Consider the following 18,160-nt stretch of genomic DNA (forward strand, 5'->3'; position numbering starts at 1 on the left):
ATTCAAAAACTCAAAATCTTGTAATACATTGTCTTCAACCGTAATATGTTGAATAATATTTTATTTTAAAACATTGCGTAAATTGTTGAATTTTTATGAACAAATCATGTAAACTCTTCAATATCCAAAAAGACAAGTTTGTAACATTGACTATAAGATAAAAGAGTATGGAAGGTGGTAGCAAATTTTAATGTCTGGGGCCTCTTATAGAAACAACAAATGAAAAACATCAAAATGGTTCAGAACTTTATACTTTTAATCAATACAGCTACCAAAGTACAGTACGTGTTATACTTGATAAACCAAGCCGGTCAACTCTACAACAAAGAAGTCGTACATCTGTCACAATATTCTACAAAATTTAAAATCAACTAGTTTCGATCTAAAACATGCATTTTATAGTACCTTTAGGAGGTCATAAATGTATACAAACATTATCTCCCACACACTACCTTAATCTTTGAGGCTTTTTGCAATACAGTTTAGTGTAGGGCCCGACTCCGTCGTAACGGTAATAGCATGACCATACAAGACAGAGATCATATGCTATCTAGTACACAAAAAAATTTCACCCAAAACGTAACATGAAAATGTCACAGGAAAACTTGCATCAGTAGATAAAGTTAAAATGATAAAGAATGAAAAGAAAATAGTAAATATGCTGAATTATATATGTCTTAAAATCAGTATTTTTATTTTAAGTTTTTATGTTAGCTTATTTTTTAATTCACCAATTTCCTTTCTTTTTATACAATGTCGTATTTTGACCACTTAGACAAACCACCAGATAAAAAACAATTCATATTTAAAGTTGGATAAACATTAAACTTCAAAAAGGGGGGTATATTATTATTTTTTAATCTGAGTCAGAAATATTATTTTTTAGGTTTATCAACTAAATATCTTAATTATATTTATTAAATCTTATTTTTTTTATCTACTTGATCATTGGTAAAATTAAATATTCTTATAAAACAAATACTTTTGCATAGTCTTACTTAAATATACAAACCCTCCTTAAAATTATCCTCATGTCAAATAATTCTAGTACGTGGTAGTTTATGTTACGACGTTAATCTTTGGTAATGAGTCAAATCAAATGCTAACCTCTTTGGTAAAGAAGATAAATAAATGATATTTAGAAAAAGAAGAATGCAAAATGTCAAACCCAAATATTGCATATTTTTACGACCCAGATGTTGGCAATTTTCATTATGGTACGATTATTGCACACCCTAAGTATAGGCTTTATTGCTAAAATGGTTTTGGTGAAAATTATGGCCATCTTCCCATTGTAAATTATGTACACTGCCAAAAATTATGTCTTAAAAGTCAAAATATTGACTACAAAGGCGTCTTCAAGTTATCTATGCGGTTGCGATGACATGAAATATAGGCTGGGGTTCTTGAAATCCAAGTCAATTCTTCATGATTTCGTGTTTGTCCCTGTTCTTGTAAGCTGAAGATGGATCTGTAAGCCTATTAAAATACCTGTCCATCCTGATCCTGGGTCTGCCCTGATTCTTATTTCATTCTGTTTTCAATGGTATACTTGAAGACAGGAGCAACACTAATTCAGATAAATGATGAAGGCCATCATATAATTTTTTCTCTAAAATATATTATTTTGTTAGATTTCTTGTATTTGATTTTTATATGTTACAGTCTTGTCCGTTAATTCCGTCCGTCCAGTAACTCTGCTTGTCGGAATAACTTGGCCCTTCACTTCTGTGAGAGTCTCTTCCAAAAATAAATTTGTCTGCTATATTATTTTGACATTTGCTTACGACACGGTAAATCAAAGGGAGCTAATTCAATTTAAAAACTGGAAAGCCAAAATAACAAAAATGCAAAAATTAAGAAATAATTCCTTCATGTCAAGCTCCATGCTCATTTTAACATGGGTAGGCATTATATTTGTCGATTTTTTACACTGAGCGTTAGGGAGGTGTAAAATGTGGTCAAATATAATGCCTACCCATGTTAAAATGAGCATAGAGCATGACATGAAGGAATTATTTCGATTCTAACATGACAAATACAATATATTTATAGGTCGAAGCGTACGAAAATACCGTAAGACTGATTGGCTGTTCCCGTTCCCCCTTAGGAGTTTGTATATTACATTTCATATTTGATAAGTTTAAAAACTAAGACCAGGGTTAATATATGTTGTTTGATAAAAATATGTAATAAAAGTTTATGCTTGATGCTTAAATGTAAATATTTAAAAGGATAACGATGGAAATAACGTTTATATAAAAAGTCCGTGCGCATGTGTCAAACATATTTTTTGTGCTCATTAGAAAACGGCTTTGTTAACAAAGCGTAATAAGGACGTCATATTAGAATAAATCTTATTTTTCATCAATTTCTTTACCATACTATTATTTTTTATTTTTTTATTTTGATCATTTATAATTCCTTTCTACGTGGTCTATTAATAAAACAAGGGATTTCCTTATGTTCTAGTCCTTAATAGTTTTTCAATTGGTTCTCAATACACATTAACTACGCATTGGCAGACTTACCGGACAACCACACTTCTGTGAAAAATACAGGTGACCCAATTGTCTGTTTGATTTTCAAATCATTTCAGATAAATCTTTGCGGAAATAAGATAATATACATACATACATGACATAACATTGGGTTTTCAGTGAATAGGTTTGAATAAAATTTGATGCAATTATTATATAATAAAGAAGAAATGTACACAGTCAAAGTCTTAGGTGGGCAGAGTTACCTGACTGCATTGTACAGTTCTTTATATTATTATTTTTTTTCGTTATATTTTGTTTTTGTTCTGTTTCAGTTCTGTTTCTCACTTATCAAGCATCCTCTCAACTGAGGGAATATACACATGTTATAAAAATAACCTTTTTACCAAATTGAAAAAGTGGATGAATTTCCAGCATTTTTCTTGTGTTGAAAAAGTATCTGAAATACAGAAATATTTCAATTTTGCTCCTGTTGTGAGAATTTGGTCATTTTCAATATAAAATTAATAATTTAAGAATTTGTACTTAGTTTATATATACATGTACAAATTACATTAAGTTATTTATATAGGTATTATCATGATTATTTTTACAGATAAAAGGATAATAAGAGAGGAGTCAAAACGTGTTTTATTAAGATATTCATTTTATCAGAGATAGATTTATTTTCTGTTCCCCAGACATGAAGATTCATTGAACATTTTTTTACATTTGAATATCATTGCAGGTCCAGGCCATCCAATGAAGCCACATCGTATAGCCCTGACACACTGTCTGGTATTACATTATGGACTGCATGAAAAAATGAAGGTTTGTGAAAGAATAAATAATCAGAATCATACTCACCAAGTTTATTAAATTGGATCGTGGACAGTTATATATACATTTTGTATATTCAAAATGACATGAAGTTGTTTGTTTTGCCATGTTTGAAGTCACTTACTATACAAAATCACTATTAGAAGTCAGATACTGAATTCATTATCATCATTTTCATTATTTATAACTAATTTTAAATATGATTTGAATGTATTTTAACATATGAAACAGTATCTTAATTATTTAGCATGGAAAAAAACCACAATGGCAATCAAATGTAAGAGCAAATAATGGTTTGATTGCATTTATAGTCAGAATAGTGCGCCAGGTTAGGGTGATATATCTGTATGCAGGCTATAACTTTTTTAGTAGCCAGTTTAAAACCTTGCTCTGCATGTCTGCCATGTCACATATAGGGTTCATATTCATTTTCTTGCCCTGAATATTCATTTTTTCCACAGGACATACAGCTGACATTGATGTATTTATTTTCTTTTAAAAAAGTCCTATACTATGTTTTTTTCTCTTGTCAATATATAATAAATGATAGCTGCAAATTTCAATATATACTTTTTTCCTTAGTTGTACATACCATATAGCTCATGACATGTAGATTTCATTCTTTTATTTTTTTTCCACAGCTGTACAGACCTTATAGGGCTTCAGCTCATGACATGTGTAGATTTCATTCTGATGAATACATAGATTTTCTACAGAGAGTTACACCACAAAATGTACAACAGTTTACAAAGCAACTTAGTATGTTTAATGTTGGAGATGACTGGTAAGCTTTTTGTTTTTACTCATATATGAGTTCATCCCAGCTATGGGTTAATAGTCGGCCAGACTAGGTTCAATAGCAAGGTTAGGCCATATATCCAGGAGAGACAACTCTGATACCAATCCCGATATATCTTGACTCCTACGCTTTGGCTGGCATCTGATCTAGGGTAATGGAACCTCAACTACAAATCCACTGGCCCTCAAGGTTAGGGGTTGAGCACAAGACTAACTATTTCATCTCATACTTTTTTTTTTTTAAAGGAAACTAGACATTTATAAACATATATTTAAAAGGAAAAGTGAAAACATGATCTTTAAATCATCAACACAGGTTTACCAAAATTAGCAAAACATCAATGTTGTTTAAACCCCCCTGTGATGGTTTTTATATTTCTTTCTGTCCTTTTATACTTGATTATGATTTTATGATTAAATTCTATTCTATATATCACTTTTTTTTCAGTCCTGTCTTTGATGGCATGTTTGATTTCTGTTCCATGTACACTGGAGCATCATTAGAAGGAGCAATCAAATTGAATAATAATGTAAGTTCAAATTTAAAAAAATGGTCAAAGAACAATATAAGCCTTTGTTTTATAACAAAAGACATGATATGGTGTCATGTTGAATCCTGACTCTATATAAATAAGATGATGATTGCCAATGAGACAACCAGAGATTAAAAGACTAAGAATCGGATACTAACAAATCCTGAAGCTATATATATATCAGGTACATGTTTGATTTGTATACTACTGAAACCAAAGTTTGCATGTACTCTTATCTGCTTTGTTTTAAAAAATTGACAAGGAATTTTTTTTATTATGAAAATTTAAATGGGCTGTACAACAATTCATCAATTTGAAAGCAACCCAACAACACAAACAAGATAACAAATATCAATTGAACATGTTTTAAATCATCCTGATTATTTTTTCCCAGCATTGTGATATAGCTGTGAATTGGTCAGGAGGACTTCATCATGCTAAAAAATATGAGGTAAGAAACAATATTTATTTTATAAAAACAGTATGGATAACTTAATATATAGACACCTTACAAAGGTATTTACCAGTATGAATTATGCATTCCTTTATTAGTCACATCAATTGGATTCAGTCATACATTGCTACTTCCTGGATCTTTTCGGAAAAAGAATTTTTAAGGGTTTAAATGTTGATTTGATTAATTAAGGTTTGTGAAACAAAGATTGATCATATTCTATTCACAAATTTCTGAACTGTTAAAACATTCTTCAATCAAATATGAATGAATGACAATAAGTGTGCATTGTTTGTCAATGAAATAGCTACCCAACATAATAGTGAATTAAAGAGACTTGGTAAGTTGTAAATAGCACGGAGAACTAAGGATCAGGAATAAAAGCCAATCCCTTAACCTACAAAGAACCGGTGAGTAAGAATACTAAATAATTTTGCATTAAAGAATACTTTCATCCATTAAAGTAAAATATTCTATTAATGAGTTAATTCAGAGTATTTAATGTGGACATGTAAAAATCATACCATCTTACACTGAAAAAAGTCTGTGATATATAAAAAAAGATATATAGACTATGTAATAAAAATGTGAAGTCTGAACTATTACCTTCAATAATTTAATATGTTTTCTTTTATTAGGCCTCAGGATTTTGTTATGTGAATGATATAGTGATAGGAATATTAGAATTACTGAAGTAAGTTTGATATTGATTTGATAAGTTGTTATAAATATAAAAAAAAAGAAGATGTGGTATGATTGCCAATGAGACAACTATACACAAAAGACCATAAAGCATGTTATGCAAATCATTTAATATTTTGTAACTGCATAGTAAACCTCTATTACATGTATTATATACTGTGGATTCATTGATTTTTGTGGGTACCAACTTTCATGGATTGAGGAAATCTTGCATATTTGATATCATAGTTTTTCGAAATATCTGCACATAACCTTATAGAACATATGTAATTTGTTGACATCTTAATTTCGCAGTTCACTTGTTTCCACAAATTCCCCAAAATTAGTATTCAACGAATAATAATGATTAATCTACAGTAACATTTAACTGATTGACTAGTGATTACAATGATTTAAAAAATAGAATATAGAATATTAAAAAAAAATGATTGCTTGTCCTGGTTAAAAAGCTTGATCAAAAACTGCAAAATGGAAGATTGGTTTTCCTATTGAAACAATACTTTTTTATTTTAGACAAAGCTCATCATCTGTCCCTATGTGACTAAATAACTGAAATTAAAGTTAGAGTTTGTTTAATATTTAGTAAATGAAACACATATTCTATACAGTTATACAATCTTTAGACATGTTTAAATATCAATATGTCATGTAGACTAATGGCAGTAAATTTTTGTTTGAGAATCTAAATTGACTATAAGTAATTTCAATGCTTGTATACAGAGATGAAAATAACTTTCAGACATAGATAGTTCCATTGTTTTGGAAGTTTTTAAACCATCACCAGGTTTTGTAAAATGCTTTTGAAAAAAATTGTCCAAACTGCAATAAATCTAAAACGATGAATTTGTATTGACAAAAAAGACAATAAAAAAACAAGCAAATGCATTTACCTACATAATCCATTAACTGTGTTTGTTATTTCCAGGTATCATCCTAGAGTGTTATATATTGACATTGATATACATCATGGCGATGGCGTACAAGAAGCTTTCTACCTTACAGATCGTGTAATGACTGTTTCCTTCCACAAATATGGAAATTATTTCTTCCCAGGAACAGGTTTGTTAAATATACATAATTCATTATAAAAAGGCTAAATACAATACAACATATCACATATTACAAATGGACAGAGTTTTCTGATTGGATAACAACATGGAGATGTCAGTTTATGTTCTGGAAACAATGTGATATATTATTAACCTACATAATAATACAAGAATGTCAGAGGTTACAAAGGATAAAAAATATGAGTATCCTTCAATGGAAGTTTTTTTTTTTTAACTTAAATTCACCAAATATTTATTCATCAAATACTAAATTAATGGCAGAAAGTATAATTATAGAATATTGCATTCACAAGAAAATTATATTCACTGCAAATTACAAAATTATTCAAATACACAGGAAAATATCAGGTTGAGTTAATCAATATTTGTAGGGGTCAAAATACTTTAAAAAAATCACTAACATGCAAACCAGGTTTTAAAAGTTATTTACTTCATTTAAAAAAAAAATGATATAAACATAAAAAAATCTATTTGTTAAGGTGGTATCTAACACTACAGGGAGATAACCCTGTAAAGTCAGCTAAACGTTTTAATTGCGTTGTGTTGTAAAGGGAATAGTAATCTTCTCAATGATCAAAATTGGTGTTTGTCAAACTGCTAAATAACCAGTGTAATTTTTCTGACAAAATGGTTGGTTCAAAATTTTTGAAATTTTTATAGTTTTGTTTAAGGGTCAAAGTAAATACATAGTCAAAATTTTATGAAAACTAAACTAGCCAAATTAATTTTAGTGAAAGTGTTGGGTACCACCTTAAGATGGAGAAATGCATTTAACTGAAATACAAAAAATATCCAGAAATATGTACTGGTACTGAAAATATACATGATGAATTGTCAACAAATACTAGGTACTTGACAATATCTAAGGGTAGGTATGAGCCATAAATTATACAAGTGTTATTCAGGTTCCATGCAGGTTAAATAATTGTGACAACTCTTGCTGAGGTTTTATATTTTGTTTGACTCGGCTCCCTCACATAATGTAAATCCTGTATTTGGAATGTGTCATCATATAGACATTTAAAATATGGAAAGATTACTTGTTTATATTTTAAACAACTTGGTTACAAAAAATAAATGCATCTTTTCTTTACTTAGGTGATATGTATGAATTTGGTTCAGAGAGTGGCAGATATTACTCAATTAATGTACCATTGAAGGAAGGCATTGATGATCAGAGTAGGTTTCAATATATTGTATATTTTTTCATCTTAATAATGTATGCTTTGCCATTAGAATTTTAGCATTTTATAATACTGTAGATTTGTTAATATTCGTTGATTCCTAATGTTGTTTATGTAAATGTTCAATGAATTACAAATTTTTTATTACTGAATGTCAAAAACATCTAATGTAAATATTCACGAAAATAAATATAAAAATGTTTTGCTTGTCATATAGAATTTTAACCTACTATTTTACAGCTTACATATCAATGTTCTCGCAAGTGATCAAATCAGTTATGGATTTCTATCAACCTTCATGTATAGTGCTACAGGTAAGAACCTATTTTTCTTGCAAGTTGTAAACTTAAAAATTGATTAAAGTGTTGAATGAAAGGAGATGATGTGTAATCTAGAAACAAACACAAACTCAAGTTTACTCACTAATATTTACACTATCTTGGCACAATTAACTATATGTTGATATCAGAACATACAAATCTTACCAGATTTTCCTGATTTGTCTTATTTGTAAAAGAGAGGAAAAAGATATTAAACGAACATTCAAACTCATAAGTAAAAAAGAAACTGACATCAATGTCAAAAAATTAAATAAAAAACCTAACATAGAAAACAGAAGACTGAGCTACATGAACCTTACCATAAACTGGGTTAAGGGGTGATTTTTGGTGCTGCAGAAGGGTAAACAGATCCTGCTCCTCATGTGACAACTGTCATGTTGCTTTATGAGTAAATATAGGTTTAATCATGGCATAATTGTATAACATTTAAAAACTTGATAATCCTTGATGTGCTCACATATAACAATGGAATCATGTAGATTCTGATATCCCATTTACTTTATGGTTTCCGAAACAAATTTAAGCCAGTCTGACTATTTTTCTGTTTAATGTCTTTAAACTTTGTAATTTGCAAGATAACTATTTGGGGAATCATGTTCAATGAAATGAAATAACTCCTCCGAAATGTTCTGACTTTGGATATTTTATGATAAAGTTGAAATATTTTGCCAAAGTGAATTTGTTCTTTGTTAAAGCTATTAGAATATATGGTGATATTATATATTATGCTCAGATAGCAAATGAAAACAATCTATATTTATTATTGTAGTGTGGAGCAGACTCATTGGGCAGTGATAGATTGGGTTGTTTTAATTTAAGTATCAAAGGTCATGGGTAAGTGAAAGTGTTAGACAATAAAATATTTAATATTCTTATAATGCAAATAATAGAAAATTCATGTTAGAAGCCAGCAGTATAGTATTATTTCAATCAGCACTTTTTTAAATATTTTGAATAACATGCTAAAAATGAAAAATAAAAAAGTACATGAATGTATATTTTGTCTTGTTATTTTGAATAAAGATGATACACATATTCTTTTAGTTCAAATTTAATAAAGCTAGATAATTGACAGCAAATACTTTTATATTATATTTTAAATTATTCTATTATAGTGAATGTGTAAAGATAGTAAAGAATTATGGATTACCAACACTTGTACTTGGAGGAGGAGGCTACACTAAAAGGAATGTAGCACGATGTTGGACGTATGAGACAGCTGTGTTATTGGATGAAGATATTAGCAATGATATACCTTACAATGGTAATGACTCTTCCATTTAACAATATGTGAAACTCAGAAAGGCACTTGCTTGCATGGTGGCCAGAGAAGGCTCTGTCAAAATGGAGCCAAATTTCAGATTTTTCATTGTGTTTGACACTAACCCATAGATTTGAATAAAAGTGCATTCCCTTGCTCCCATGATGTTTGAATGGATCAGCCTTAGGTCAAAAACAAATATTTAAGTCTGATCTTCCATGTGCAAGATGTGGAATGAGTGCCAATGAAATAAGTCCAAGTCACAATTTGTAAAAGTACTGGTAAACTATTATAGGTCAAAGTATGGTCTTCAACACAGAGCCTTTGCTCACACCAAACAGCAAGCTATAAAAGGCTATAAAACATTTTTTTTCATTATTGAAATAAACATGGCATCTCCCAATCATCATTACATAATTATTGATTTTCATTCTTTTCAGAATATTTAGAATATTTTTCTCCTGACTTCACTTTACATCCAGATGTATCAACAAAACAGGAAAACTTAAACACCAAACAGGTATGTTATCTGTATTCGTTGCATACTTTCTACAAAACTTAAACACCAAACAGGTATGTTATCTGTATTCGTTGCATACTAACTAGAAAACTTAAACACCAAACAGGTATGTTATCTGTTTTGGTTGCATACTATCAAGAAAACTTAAACACCAAACAGGTATGTTATCTGTATTCGTTGCATACTAACTAGAAAACTTAAACACCAAACAGGTATGTTATCTGTTTTGGTTGCATACTATCAAGAAAACTTAAACACCAAACAGGTATGTTATCTGTATTCGTTGCATACTATCAAGAAAGGGAGCCTCATTGTCCAAGTGATCTAAGTAATTAAACTACCGTTTGGCTTATACATATAATTTTATAGTGGATTGGGAAACAAGTTTTGCAACTTATATTAATCCCTTTCTACTTTGCGGTATCACAAGCCTGTCAACACTGAGGCTGTGAGTTTTGACAGGACAAGTGCTGTCGACTCAAATCTCAATTGACTCTGATTGTCAGTTTAACTTAAGAAGGTTTGTGGTTCTCTCTAGGCACTGTCAGTTTAGCTTAAGAAGGTTTGTGGTTCTCTCTAGGCACTGTCAGTTTAACTTAAGAAGGTTTGTGGTTCTCTCTAGGCACTGTCAGTTTAGCTTAAGAAGGTTTGTGGTTCTCTCTAGGCACTGTCAGTTTAACTTAAGAAGGTTTGTGGTTCTCTCTAGGCACTGTCAGTTTAGCTTAAGAAGGTTTGTGGTTCTCTCTAGGCACTTTCAGTTTAGCTTAAGAAGGTTTGTGGTTCTCTCTAGGCACTGTCAGTTTAGCTTAAGAAGGTTTGTGGTTCTCTCTAGGCACTGTCAGTTTAGCTTAAGAAGGTTTGTGGTTCTCTCTAGGCACTGTCAGTTTAGCTTAAGAAGGTTTGTGGTTCTCTCTAGGCACTGTCAGTTTAGCTTAAGAAGGTTTGTGGTTCTCTCTAAGCACTGACAGTTTAGCTTAAGAGGGTTTGTGGTTCTCTCTAGGCACTGTCAGTTTAGCTTAAGAAGGTTTGTGGTTCTCTCTAGGCACTTTCAGTTTAGCTTAAGAAGGTTTGTGGTTCTCTCTAGGCACTGTCAGTTCAGCTTAAGAAGGTTTGTGGTTCTCTCTAGGCACTGTCAGTTTAGCTTAAGAAGGTTTGTGGTTCTCTCAAGGCACTGTCAGTTTAGCTTAAGAAGGTTTGTGGTTCTCTCTAGGCACTGTCAGTTTAGCTTAAGAAGGTTTGTGGTTCTCTCTAGGCACTGTCAGTTTAGCTTAAGAAGGTTTGTGGTTCTCTCTAGGCACTCCAGCTTCACATACTAATAAAAACTTACCACCATGAAAAAGCAAAATATGGTTGAAAATGGTGTAAAGCAGCAATTAATCAATCAATGTGTTGTCCATCTTTCTTTGAATTCAATTTTTGATTGCCCATTGGTGTTTCAAACTTTCCTATGATGAGTCCATTTGAAATTTAAATCTATTGACCAATAAGAAAAAGCAAAAAATTGCTTCCACAACAAATATTTCTACTGTAAGATTTATTTGTTTGGAAACTGCCTTGTAAATCTCTAGATCTTTTGTGAATTATTCAGAATTTGTTTAAATCAAACTTGTCCTGAACTATCTTATCTCAGTGTTGTTACATTGTTGTAAAATGGATGTGTAAACAATGTATTTATAAGTCTCCATTTTTAACTGGGAAGTATTCATAAAATCAAGAAATAGGATATTTATTAGAAGGTCTTTAGCAATGACCAAAAGACCTCTCACTTTAGTAAGGATGGTTAGGACTATTGATTGAAACAGTGCTCAGTGATTAGCACTACACAAGACTATTTAAAGAAAATGTGCTAGATAACTAGTGAGGCCTTTCATGTTGTCATATTCAAAAATAATTGTTGTCAACTAAAAAATGGGTTATTATTTTTTATGACTACAAGGAACAATGCTGATAAGACAATCTTTGAATTACAAACTGTACTTTAGACTGTACTGTGTACTGCATATAAAATACAAATAGTACAAAGTACATTTTATGCATCCTGTAAAAGGCAAAATATCCTGATATGTAAGTATATGATTTTTTATGCTAATCCAGTTTTAATTAAATATGTAAATACATTTATGTTTTTATATTTTATCTATTCTGTGATTTGATGTAAAACTTAGGTCAATATTACAGACTCGCAAGTGCAGCTGATAATTTTTTTACAATTGTTTTCAGTATTTAGACAACATAAGGGGAACTGTTCATGAGATTCTGAAGAACTTAGTTAGCTCCCCTAGTGTACAAATGCAGGATGTGCCGTCAGATCTGCTGAGCCTTGAGAACACGGAGGAACTGGATCCAGATATCAGAAATCATCAGGATGAAAATGATAAAAGGTTAGTAAAATCATAGGAATCAATGGTAGAGACTTTACATCTTGTAATTATATTTAATTTCAGCTTCATTTATTGAGTAGTTGGTCTGCATTGATTACTAAATATATAAATCCTGAGGTTTTGAGTATGAATCATTCCCTTAGCTCATTCATTTATATTTGCATCACTATGTGTAATGATATGTGTATTTTGTTTATCTTTGCATAATAATATAAGAAGATGTGGTACGAGTGCCAATGAGACAACTCTCCATCTAAGTCACATATAGTAAAAAGTCGATCATTGCAGATCAAAGTATGGCCTTCAATACAGAGCCTGGGCTAACAACAAACAGCTAGCTATAAAGGGCCCCAAAATTACACTTTGAATTGGGTTTCCATGCTTTAATATCTTAACTCAATACATATTGTCATTGGTTATTTTTATATCAAGGATGAAAGATCACTTGTTAAACATGTATAATATTGTTTTTATGCCCCACCTACCATAGTAGAGGGGCATTATGTTTTCTGGTCTGTGCGTCCGTTCCTCTGTTCGTCCGTCCATCCGTCCATCTGTCCCGCTTAAGGTTAAAATTTTTGGTCAAGGTAGTTTTTGATGAAGTTGAAGTCCAATCAACTTCAAACTTAGTACACATGTTCCCTATGATATGATCTTTCTAATTTTAATGCCAAATTAGAGTTTACCCCAATTTCATGGTCCACTGAACGTGGAAAATGATAGTGCGAGTGGGGCATTCGTGTACTGAGGACACATTCTTGTTTTTTATAATTTCAGAGTTGAAGCTAACAATGAATTTTATGATGGAGAAAAGGACAATGATAAAGACACAGATGGTTTTGTAGATGTATGACTGAAGAACTGTATTAATAATTGAAATTAGGATTATGACTAAAGAACTGTATACATATTTGATATTATGACAGCTGGTTCTGTCATTTGTGTTACATTTGTACATGTAGATGTTGACCAGCTACTTTGACCATTCACTATATTAATGGTCCTTACTTTTCAAATGAAAATGGTAATTTCTCAGTGTTTTCAAGGTTTCAAAAGGTGTTATACATATTTAACTGAGAATCATCTGTTCAGGATGGTTAACGAACCACCTGAAAGTCATTAGTTCAAAATAAAGAGTGAAGCAGGATAAAGAAGGCATGGATTAATATTTGCATATTAGCAAAGTTTGGAGTATTCATGACTCACTACTTGCAAAATACATAGCTTTAGATATTTTCACAACATATATTAAAAAAAATGTGTATTGCCTTTGGAAGGACTCTGTGGTTGATTTTTTCATAACATACTCATAATATCTGTTTGTTTGACATTGATGATGGTTTAAAACTGTTTCCCACTGCAGGTTTTCATCATGAATGTTTAAATATATATGTAAAATCTTGCCATGGTAGAATATTCTTATGTTAAAGAAATTCTTAAAACATGGTAGTTCAACCCATTAGAATAGAGATTTCATCCTCTACATTATTACATGCTTTCGAATCAAAGAGAAACTTATAATCTATGTGAATTATACAAAGATGAAGAGCACCAATCATTACAAAAAGGACACAAATTCTACAGTTCTTAACTTTTTTTTTAAATTTTGGACAGCAAAAGTTATCATAAGAATGCATGCATACTGTGAATTAACTTATTTTGGTTGGTTTCAATTTTTCATGGATTGGGCAAGACCTAGATTTATTTTATGAAGATTTAATTTCATGGATTTGCCAAAGCCTGAATACAAGCAGATAGCAAGTATGTTATTAATTGTGCATTAAAGTTTGTGGTTCACCTGTACTAACGAATTCCAAGAAAATTTGTATCTTAGGGAAAGAAAAAAAAAATCCACAGTTTGGCAATAATATTTCTATGCCCCTTAAACACAATTTTCTTTTGGCAGATATGCAAAGAATATTGAGAGATTGATCATGTTTCAGACGCAGTGTAAACATTTTAACTTGAATTTTTAAACATACCATGGAAAGTGGCCATTAATATTCGTTGTTTTTATTGTTCTTTTTAGGAAATGTTTTATTTTAATGATCAAAGTAGAAAGGTTCAAAATATAAAGTTGTCATACATGTTCTTAAATATATCCAAATACATTGAGGTACAATATTTTAAAATAAAAACCTTTTTCCATGGCAACAAATCAAGATAATAATTAGTATATTTTGTAAAATTTCTTGATTTTTCTTGCTTCACATCAACTTTTTAAGTATATATTAGATTGAAAGCACGCAAGAAACAACTTTATATTTGTAGTTATACCCTCGCTTTAAAAAAGGGGGGGTATACTGTTTTACCTCTGTCTGTCCGTCAGTCCGTCCGTCAGTCGGTCCGTCCCATGAAACTTTCGTCACATTTTTCTCAGGAACTACAATACAAGGATTTCTGAAATTTGGTTTCAGGGTTTATCTAAGTCAGCTATACCGTGTGATGCGTTTTCAGATTGATCACTTGACAACTTCCTGTTTACCGAACACTTGCATGATTTTACACATGATAGCCAAGTTGAAAATTTTCGTCACATTTTTCTCACGAAGTACAATACAAGGATTTCTGAAATTTGGTTTCAGGGTTTATATAAGTCAGCTATACCGTGTGATGCGTTTTCAGATTGATCACTTGTCAATTTCCTGTTTACCGAACACTTGCATATTTTTACACTATTAATATTATCCATTTGCGGCGGGGGTATCATCAGTGAGCAGTAGCTCGCAGTTTCACTTGTTATAAGATGGTTTGTTTTATATATTTTTTTCATCATATGTAAATTTTGAAGCTCTGAATCAAATTGTCAATGGAAATAAAATTGTGCTCTGGTTATTCAATTAACTAATTATAGTATTGTAAAATTAATGTTTTGTTTCATTGTTGTGTTGTTGTATACGAGATTTTTTTATCTTTTTCTGGTAATTTATGATTTTAAAAGAATTACTTTATATTATGGAAAGTCGGACATATTTATAGAAAATAAATCACACTTTATACAAGAAATGATTTAGAAATAACTTATTCAAACATTATTCAGATATAGGAATAAATCACACACATACTGTATTGTAACATTAGATCTGATAGTGATTTAAATCTGTTGAACAAGTTCATTTTCATTCATCGTTGAAGGACAAGTTTTATTTGAGGTCATCCATAATAAACTTTTTTTTTCAACAATTGTAGAGAATGTTTTTGTTTTTTTTTGAATAAAATCCTGTAATTTTTATCAATATTAGACAGCATAGTTCAACAACAAACAACATACCGGTAAGTCAAATCCTTAATAAAACCCTCAGTTACATACATTTGAAGGCTATTAAACCTTGCTTGGTACAATCACAAACTGAAAAATCTAACCATCTCAAAATACTTTTACACTTTTGAAAAAAAAAAAAAATGGATAGCCTAGGCCTCTTATAGTTAAACTTATCTTTATAACTGTAAAAAGTCATGTTGGCCAAGGATTTTTTTTGTAAAATTTGTACATTTGTACATTAAAAAAAGATTCATCTTTTAAAGATTTTATATTGTAATCATGTTCTAAATATTTTTTCCTGTCAGATTTTTATCATCCATGCATTTGTACTTCCAATCATGTTTAAGCAATTTAACATTGTGTCACAGTTGTTCATCATTCATGTAAGAAACTATGGTAGCTATGTTGTAAATAAAGTGTGAGATTACTTTTTAGTTTTTTTAATTATGCACAAAGGCATTAGACACTGAGGTTTTTCCAGAAAATCAAACAAGGAACCAAGAGAAAAACACCTTGATATCACAAGTATAAGGGGGTTTATTATATTTTTTGAGTGAAGTTGTAAGTGAAACTAGAAACTACCTTTTATAATAATAGTAACCCTATTTTCAGAGCACCTCTCCATGGTACCATATATGTTTAAATTGAACAAACCTGAACAAATTTCTGTGTCTTACTTTAAAATTGTTAAAGCTATGTCTACAAAATGAAATTAACACATTATAAATTTCGTGCATCAGAAGCACTTTCTGGATTTACCTTCACCAGAATCGCTCACAACCCCAAAAGCCAATGATGATTGTATAAATACCTAAATATGTTAGTTGCTATATCATGTAAATTACCAAAAGGGACTTTAAAAAGAATAGCTCAAATTATCTAAGGTCAACTTTGCCTGAGGGAGGGAGTTTCTTTATTATAGTTTCTTAATTATTTTACATAAAACATCAGAGAATCTAACAAAAATATGTTAAAAATCATGTCAGTACCAAAACAGTGCTGATAAAACCCTGTGAGCAAAAATACCCAGTTCTAGAAAATAAAAATAACACATTATAAGTTTGATGGGTCTGAGGCAAGAGGAGATCTGATAGGCATTGGTTAGGTCCATCTTTATGTTGCTATATGAAGTAACTAGTAACAGATATCAAACAAAAAAACCTATGGCGTCCAACATAATAGAAAATAGAAATGACATAGGTGAGTTTTGTTTTGCCTGCAAAGAAGTTTGCTGTATGCAAGACAAGGTGAATACAATCTTTTTTTATGCCCCACCTACCATAGTAGAGTGGCATTATGTTTTCTGGTCTGTGCGTCCGTTCGTCCGTCTGTTCGTTCGTCCGTACGTCTGTCCCGCTTCAGGTTAAAGTTTTTGGTCCAGGTAGTTTTTGATGAAGTCCAATCCACTTGAAACTTAGTACACATGTTCCCTATGATATTATCTTTCTAATTTTAATGCCAAATTAAAGTTTTGACCCCAATTTCACGGTCCACTGAACATAGAAAATGAAAGTGCATGTTTCAGGTTAAAGTTTTTGGTCAAGGTAGTTTTTGATGAAGTTGAAGTCCAATCAACTTGAAACTTAGTACACATGTTCCCTATGATATTATCTTTCTAATTTTAATGCCTAATTATATTTTTTATCCATTTTCATGGTCCATTGAACATGGAAAATGATACTGCGAGTGGGGCATCCGTGTACTTTGGACACATTCTTGTTTTATTTCAGAAGATATAAGACCTTGGTGTCTTGTATAGATGCCTTACGTTGCAGTTTTAATTTGTCATACAACCATTGCCCTAGACTTTATTTACATGGTTCAGTGATTGATATTGCAACCACTTGTGTGGATACAAAAGCAAAATAATTTATGTACTGTGCATTATAATGGAAACTACAAAGTTGGTAACTGGGGTTTGTCAGTGTTCTGTTTAGTGAGGAGGTATATAAAAATACCAGGAGTGGTACCAAAGCAAACTGAAGAATATTGCAAACTTATATCATTGGTGCCTTCCTTAATCATATAAACACAAACACTTACAACTTTTTATCATTTATGTGGTTCATTGTGTGTCATGCTGTTATGAATCAATACATGATACTGTGGATTCATTATTATTCGTTGGATACCAATTTTCGTGGATTTCGTGGGAACAGGTGAACCACGAAATTAAATGTTCAACGAACACCAAATTTTCTATAGGTTTGTATGCAGATTTTGGCAAAACCACGAAATTAAATATCCACGAACATGCAAATTTTTCTCAATCCACGAAAATTGGTACCCACGAAAATAAATGAATCCACAGTAAGTCGTTGCTGAAACTAAAAA

General features: G+C 30.9%; 1 protein-coding gene across 1 annotated transcript; it reads left to right on the forward strand.

Annotated features, from left to right (window-relative positions):
• The first annotated feature begins 1,102 nt into the window (after positions 1-1,102).
• On the forward strand, positions 1,103-14,800 carry LOC134722724 (histone deacetylase 3-like). The gene is made up of 14 exons (XM_063586349.1): positions 1,103-1,217; positions 3,229-3,311; positions 3,962-4,104; positions 4,567-4,648; positions 5,046-5,102; positions 5,744-5,799; positions 6,733-6,866; positions 7,976-8,056; positions 8,302-8,375; positions 9,172-9,236; positions 9,518-9,666; positions 10,104-10,183; positions 12,404-12,564; positions 13,342-14,800. The coding sequence occupies exons 1-14, from the start codon at positions 1,160-1,162 to the stop codon at positions 13,415-13,417; spliced, it is 1,299 nt and encodes a 432-aa protein (XP_063442419.1). The 5' UTR covers positions 1,103-1,159; the 3' UTR covers positions 13,418-14,800.
• The last annotated feature ends 3,360 nt before the right edge of the window (positions 14,801-18,160 follow it).

The sequence above is a fragment of the Mytilus trossulus genome, chromosome 1 (assembly GCF_036588685.1).
Source record: "Mytilus trossulus isolate FHL-02 chromosome 1, PNRI_Mtr1.1.1.hap1, whole genome shotgun sequence".
Classification (NCBI taxonomy): domain Eukaryota; kingdom Metazoa; phylum Mollusca; class Bivalvia; order Mytilida; family Mytilidae; genus Mytilus; species Mytilus trossulus.